At 41.4% G+C, this 7,925-nt stretch overlaps 2 protein-coding genes across 2 annotated transcripts in view; one reads left to right on the top strand and one right to left on the bottom strand.

Annotated features, from left to right (window-relative positions):
- Positions 1-5,113: 5,113 nt before the first annotated feature.
- Positions 5,114-5,737, top strand: LOC131879566 (uncharacterized). Its single transcript, XM_059225924.1, has one exon. The coding sequence runs from the start codon at positions 5,114-5,116 to the stop codon at positions 5,735-5,737; it is 624 nt and encodes a 207-aa protein (XP_059081907.1).
- Positions 5,738-6,806: 1,069 nt separating this feature from the next.
- LOC131879565 (probable ATP-dependent RNA helicase spindle-E) overlaps positions 6,807-7,925 on the bottom strand; it is a 10,870-nt gene continuing 9,751 nt past the window's right edge. The window contains 1 exon segment of the mRNA XM_059225923.1: positions 6,807-6,842. Coding sequence (XP_059081906.1) covers positions 6,807-6,842 — 36 coding nt within the window.

Genomic DNA, 7,925 nt, shown 5'->3' with positions numbered 1-7,925 from the left:
ACCTGCCCCTCTAGTAACCGAGGTGTTGTTGGAGTTAGCACCACCCAGTTCGGATTTTTGAATCGAACTAGGCCCTCTGGCTCATATAATATTGCCGGAACTTGAAGTGTATGTGGAACCAGGCATGAATCAAGGTGGAATTACTCGCTCGCACTTTCGTATCATTTGTCAAATCTGAACCATTTGTTTACTTTCCAATTGTTCCCAGATGAAAGTTATGGACTCTAACATTGGCCCTTTTGTCTTTCATCATTCATTGAGGCCTTAAATGTTTTGTTTAGCATTTACTTTCTCCCATTACTATTCCCCTGGCGGTTCGAACAAGTACGGCAAGCCCAAAAGACAACGCCTAATTTTAAAAGGAGATTACAATTTCGATGAATGGCAAACAAACGCCCGAAAGCTATGAAATGCTGTTGCAAAGCGATGCAAATCAAAGAGATGCCACGAGAATGGGAGATATTTATTTTGCACGGATCCTAATCAAAATATATTCTTTATCGATCAAAGCAGAACTGTACCTAGTGCACGTTCATTGCTGAATTGCATCCACCCACTGACACATGAGTGCAAGTATTGTTCATTGTCAGTGTTTATGCATGTTGCTGACTTACAACGATGTATGAATACTTTATAAAGCTGACAATGGACAGCTTCATTAGTTCCATTCCCCTAATGCCTACATTTTCCAGTTAGAATATGAAGGGCTCAGGTATTTCAGTGACTTCATATCACATAACTGGGTCAAGATGAAATCATTCTAAGAACATAACTGGATCTCAACCTTACAAGCAATGCAGTCCACGTTTTTAATGAACGAACAAAATCAAGGCCTTACTATCATTTGAGGGCGTGAGTTGCATAAGATAATCTGTCTGGACAAAAGTTGACTTAGAGAAATTCCAACAGAAGCAACAGATGCAAAAATTTTGCCAACTAATTTGTCCACTAGACTTGCACAAGTCTGAATTTCTTTTCCAATGGCTCTTCAATGAAGAATTATGGACTGCAAGAATATGTTGCTCCTATTTCAATTATGTTATAACATGGACTTGGAATTCAATCATTTCAATCTCCCAGTGAACTCACCATCCCTCATGGGATGAAAATGCCACTGTAAGACTTAAAGTTTGCAATATGGTGACTTTACAAAACCTGTCAATAAACAATTGAGCCACATAAAATCGAATTACTGGTACATTTCTCGTACCTTCAGATCCTGCTGAACATTTACGTATATTACGAAGCCGCTATGGTTTGCACTCTTTTTGACGAATGAAATTGTTCAAGCATGAAATCGCTCTTCTTGTGTACATTTAGGAACATAGCCCTTAAGTTCAAAGCAGAACATATTCTCAAAATTCATTTGAATCACAAAATCCACCTCAATCAAAATCTGTTTGAATTTGCGAACTGTTTTTATTTCAAGTAGTTGGTCTTGACAATGCTTTCGAAACTATTTCAATTTGGGATGACCTACTTTTTCTTCCATATTAATGAACAAAGAGGGTAAATTTCCTGAATCTATTGACCAAAACTTTCATTCTTTAGGACTATTTTAGAAATAGTTACATTTTTCTTCAATCTAGGCCAAAATCACCCTGATGAAAGTCAAAGGCTGAAAGCTTAGAACTCGTATGTTGAGGGTCTAAATGAAATGAGGATCTTGTACTAGTGTGGCAAATCTGAAGATTTCTTTTTTTGCACTTCAGCAATCTCATTTTACTCGGTACATCCATACCCATGTAGCATGTGTGGTAGTGCTCTACTTTAGTACTCGAGTGCTGTACACATTCATACATGTACGGGTACATTCGTTCAAGAGGAATGGGTAGAATGTTCGTACGGTCGTGTCTGGGTGGTAAAGCCAACAAGATAGCAAGTAGCTCTATTGAATTAGTTGAGCTGGGAAGCGCGTTGCGTTTCATTTGAATTCTAGCAGATCCTTATCCTCCTGTTCGTTCATAAGCCAGAAGTTCCCATGAACTTGAGATGTGAGAAAACGAGAGAAATGGGATTCCCTTTACTTCCTTAGACTCGAGCCTTTGCCTTTGAGAACTAGGTCATACATCCTCTTGTCAATTATGTAGTGCTCAGGTTTTGGACCACCCCAGATACGCCTCTACTTTCAGTCTCAAATCCAAAACCATCCAAAACCAACTGCCCAAGAGATGAAATTCAGGATCATGTTTTTAAGTACGGGAAATTTTAGGGACGCGCTCGCCATCATTACTGAAGTCTCGTGGGGCATTGCCGGAAAGCGGCTCTCAGTTACAATTCCGGGTTCGTTGGTTCGGTTCGCGTTCTGGACTGGCCAAATCCAAGTGTCGGGCGATATTGACAGAGTTATTAGTGTATACTAGTGGCCAGAATTCATTTGTCTTATGTGATTTCACACTGATCAAATGTGGATTTTCCTCCTCATTTCCAAAGCTTTATCAAGCTTTGGAAACGTTTGATAAAGCAAAAGTTCAAAATAATGCAAATTTAATGCGTAGTCTTTCATGATTCGCTATTTGACATGAGTCTTGGTCGAATATGAAATTAGATGTATTTGATTATTTACCAACCTTAGAGAAATAGGTTCCTTGCCATGTCGGAGACCCTCGTTCCACTGTCCGTCGTATTTGTCACCCTCTTCTCCACTTCATGAGACCTTTGCCATGCGCCTTCTTGGCCTTGAATCCACCTTCGTAGAACATGCGCTCAAATTCGTCGTTGCCGGGATATTCCAAGACCCCTTCACCTTCTGGTTCGCCATCGCATTGACTTCGCCTTCGTAGCGGCCCTCCGGGTACTTGATGACCTTCACCTCGCCTGGCATGACTGACTCTGAAATGGAAGCCAAGATAGAAACATAATGGTGGATCTGAGATACAAATGAAATCCAATGCTCCCAATAACTGGGAGTTCTTTTGAGTTTTGAATCAAAACTCATATATGACAGTCAAGAAATATGGCTCAAAAACCTTGTTGTTCAAGATCAACAAGGTTGATGAGATCCGGCTTTTAAGATTGTTGGGAAATCCTATTTGAATTTGACGGATTGAATTCATATCGTTCTATGTGCGTTGTTGTTTGTGAATGGTAACAAGATTGAAGTCTGCTTGGGAATGATTTCAAAACATCATGGTGCAATGCACTTGTCCAAGCAGCTTTTGGATTGATTATTCCTTAACTCGATTCTAAAAGTCGAAAAAGTTTCAAAAAATTAGCAAAATGAATCATCCGATGAGTTTTTTTACAACAGTTGGCAACACATATCTCCGGAACTTCTAGTTCTAGTTAATCTCCTCCAGCAAACCAAATCCGACGCAAATGCATCAAAACCATTGCTCGGAGCAGGAACCACTAAAATATGGATGGGGATGCTAGGGTCGAAAATTGGCATTTCAGAATCTCCTATAAGGAAACTAGCCCCAGGTCGCTAGGACTAAATATTTAAATTTGCAACTAGATCAAAAGTGCAATGTTTTTCTTTCTTCATCGACATACTGTAGAATGAATGAGTTAGAACTCTTCTGGTCATAGATTCAAGATCAAGCTTAGTACATTCATCCTATGACTGGTTATGTTCTACGCTTTGAGAGTCATAACTCTTGATCCTGTCGTTTAATCCAACAGAAAAGCAAATGATGCTTAGAATTCTGTTAGCTAACTTTCAACTATGCTCTCAAGGCTTTTAAAGATGTGTTTTTGTGCTACAAAATCAAGAAGAACTATTCTTTTTTGATGAAGAATGTCAGAAGTTAATCGAAAAAAATTATAAAATGCAACTTAAAAACATACATAACGGCACATCTGGCCAGAAATAAATTAATCAAAATCATCATATCTAATGGTTGCACTTTCACATCAAATTTCAAGAGCATATACCAAGAATAGTTACCTGTCACAAGTTAATAGTCCAATTTTCATCAGAATTGGCCACCAAACGCCTAATGACCTGGCCACACGGCAGGGTGGGCAATTTTGAGAATCAGCTTGATTTTGACACCAAGTGGACAAAAAAGTCAAAAGTCAAAAGTGGACAAAAGTAGACAAAAGTGGGCAGAACGTGTCCAAAAGTTTGTACAATTGTCCAAAAGTGGGTTGACAAGCAAACATTTCAAAACCCTATATAATGTTATTTCTTTAACTAATCTAAATGTTAACCAGCAAATGAATTAGTAATTAATAAAACTAAGCTTTCTTTAAATATCTAAATATGAAGCAACAGTAGCAACTGGCCATTGTAGAAAATAGGCACATCAATTTACCAACTTTTTTTATTTCCAAAATATATACTAAATTGGGTTCTGAGAATCTCAATTAATTATCTTGATAGGATACAGCTTTGAAATGTTAAAACAAATATCATTAATGTTTTGAATATTAAAAAAGCCAATGCCACATTACAATCAAGGCATTTGGTGGTTGGGTAATTTTAACTAAAATTAAGTCTTAAATTACAAAAACTTGGCCCCTCTATATCAAACATTCAATGCTACTTTTTAGATTTGTAAGTAGTATGTGCACTTTTATTATACTTTTGGACAGGGGTGAACAAAAGTGTCCAATAATGAAATGCCCACCCTGCCACACGGTAATACAGGGTGGCCGAGGGAACTTTTAGAGTAATTGAATTTCAATTTGCCGCGCTTATGGACAGATAGCTCAGATCTGTCAGGTGATATGAATAGGTGAACCTATTCCTTCAATATCAATTATTCAATATTTTCGTAATTTTAAAAATGAATTCGGAAATCGGAAAACGACAGCGCATTTCGGATTTGCTCTACGCTTGAATGGACAAAAAGGTGGTCCGAAACATCGTCAGAGTGTCCTTGCCCACCGTTTACAATGTTTTAAAGGCCAAAAATGAAGGAAATGGGATGTAGAGGAAGGCTTGGAGTGGTGAAAATGGTTTAAAACGAGATGAGGCTTTTTTGAAGACCTTGAAGGACAAGATCAGCCACGACCCAACCGTTTCCATGAGGAGCTCAATGTGGTCAAGAGCACCATCGAGAAGGCCGTACATGAGGACTTGGGTCTTTCCAGCTATGCCCGGGTCCCTAGGCACCTTCTCACCGAGTTCTTAAAGGCCAAAAGGCTGGAAAGGTCTAGAAACGTTATGAACTGGTTGAAGCACAACCCATCCACCGTCAAGATTTTCTTGGACAAGAAGCTTTTTACAGTGGACCAGATTTACAACCGTAGAAATGACCGATTCTTGGCTAGTTCAACTTCTGAGGTCAAGAGAGTCTTCCATACCAAACATCCGGCAGCCATAATGGTTCTGGGGGTCGTGGCCTCCAACGGGAAGAATATGCCTCCCTACTTCTTCAAGATGGGGGAGAAAATTGGGGCTGATGTCTACTACAAGATACTGAGATACCAGATCTTGCCCTGGTTGAAGGTGAATTATCCAGATGGCAACTATGTATGGACCCAGGATGGAGCACCATGCCATACTGCCAAAATCAATCAGAACTTCTGCGAGTCCAACATGGCCGCCTTCTGGCCAGCCAACTTCTGGCCGCCCTCCTCACCTGATCTGAATGTCTTGGTCTTCAATGTCCGGGGCTACTTGGAGAGGTTAACCAACAAAACCCCCCACCCAAATGTCGACTCTCTGAGGGCCTCCATTGAGAAGCACTGGGCCCTGATGCCCCCAAGCTCCATCGTGGATGCCTGCGCCAGCTTCGGGCGTCGTGTAGCCGCAATGATTGAGGTCCAGGGTGGACATATTGAATAAATCATACCAACAATGTCCCAAATAAGTTTAAATAAATAAGATTTGTAAATAAATGGCATATAATGCCAATAATCGTAGCATATAGGGGATGTCAAGTAAAGGAAATTCAAGGAAAAATGTGGTCCGACACCCTGATTTTGGGCATTTTGGGGAGAGAGAACTAAGACAAACATCACAGTCAACTCGCACCATTCGCCCATTGAATTTTCAATAATTGAGCAAGTTGTGTTACAAAACCCTACTAAATGAGAATGTTTGGTGTTAATCAGTGAACGCACTATCAAATTGGCTCAATAACACAATGCTAATTGCCTAGACAAGCATGTAAAATGGAAAAATGTCAAAATCCAATGCATGCACGGCACATTACCAGGTCAAGGTATCCTACATAGATTATGGAAATACCGCTGTCAAATCTGCCCAAGATCTCCGATTGATTACCCGACAAGTGGCCAAGACCTATCCGAATCTCGTGATAAGAGCTCAAGCCCTGGAATGCACCCTGGCCCGATTAAAAGCAAACCCTGTGTTGAGCCAAGGCATGTGGACCAAACAAGCCAAAGACGTGATGGTTCAATTGGAAGATATAATGGACTTGGAGGCTGAAATCTATTCTGTCGTTGGACGTCCGAGTGGACCCGTGATGTCGATTACCTTGTATGGAAATGACCGACAGTTCTGCGTCAACGAAATCCTAAAGCAACCTCAGACGGATAATAAGCCCGCCTTGGCCGTGGAAACCAGTGAAAGTTTCCTTTCCGAAAGTAACCACGAAAACCGAGAGCGGAGCCACTTGTTTAGTGACGAGATCGCTCAATACGACGCAAATCAAACCTCCTTTTGGAAGTAAGACATTTTTTCAACCTTGTGAATGTTGGAGCAAATGCTGATGAAGGTCATTTTTTAGAGTTTCCTATTGGACTCTACGACATGCAGGACGATGACCCTGATAATGACGAAGCTGGAGAAGACGACGAGCGAGAGCTAAATGAACTGGCATTATCAAGCTACCGTCGGTGGGTTACTTTGAAAGGACCCTTTCATCCATTGGAAACCAAGCTCAATGGAGTCACAAGGATTGGGAGCCGCAAAGAGATTCGGCTGACTGCAAAGAAAAAAAAAGCTCTTACTCCAAAAAGACGGTTTGTATCTGACATAGAGATTCCGCCTGCTCGACTGCATTCCCTATGGAACCAATCTCCGGCAATGATACTCCATGACCCTTGCGGGTCCCTGTAATTAGCAAATCATCACTCTAACTAACAATGTGTCCCCTCGCTGTGTCTGCACTGTGGACTCTATCATCCCATTTGCGAAAAGTGAATAACTTTCACTTGTCCGCAGCCAAGCAGAAGGAAGGAGAAAAGAAAGAATCCACGGCTACTCGATCCAACGTTTCCCTCAGGTGCTTAAGTGACATTCGCCGCGAATTTTCATATTTACGCAGCGAAACGCGGGGGTCCACCATTCTGTACAAAAGACACAGAGTGCTACCCAACTGGCGCTTCCCACACTCGGATAGACGGTTCAATCCAACTCGCACATGTCTAGTTCGGAAGCCTGTGCCGCTCCGATTTATATATCTTCCTACCTGAAAATCCACTCAGTCTGGTGAAGTTGTAAATTAGGTCTCACGCTAGCAACATTTGGTCTCAACACGAGGGTTTGCTTTTTTAATCTGGGGCGCTCTGGTGCATCGATAAAAGCTTTAGGCTGACTCTTATCACTATAGGGCCATTTCGAGAGTATCTGCGCTCACTGGTCCCCGAAAGGTAATCATCAGATCGCAGATTGGACAGCGTATTCCATAAAGATTCATGTAGGATACCGACCTGAGACGTGCTACAGATACCGAGGATACCATATGGGAGTTTACGTGTACACGTCCTCTGTAAATGTTTCTAACTATCCCAGTCCGCGAGCCCTTTGATGTGAGGGTGGATACTGAATTAAAACAAAAAACATGATAGAGAGAGGCAACTTCACGTATAGGAGTGTAACACTCCCTGCGTTGCTAACCTGGTGCAACTTTGCACTTCAAGACATCAGAGCGCACCGTGCTGATCCCTCAACGTCCCAGATCCAACACAATCATGTGCCTCCGCCCGACCTTCTCTCAGAAAGTGGGCCTGTCTAAACCACATACACACAGACCAATCTAGATCATGCGTCGAATGTATCCGTAAGG

This window comes from Tigriopus californicus, chromosome 4, assembly GCF_007210705.1.
Source record: "Tigriopus californicus strain San Diego chromosome 4, Tcal_SD_v2.1, whole genome shotgun sequence".
Classification (NCBI taxonomy): Eukaryota; Metazoa; Arthropoda; class Copepoda; order Harpacticoida; family Harpacticidae; genus Tigriopus; species Tigriopus californicus.
Note: the sequence above shows the minus strand (reverse complement) of the source record. Positions and strands in the feature narration are given on the sequence as shown.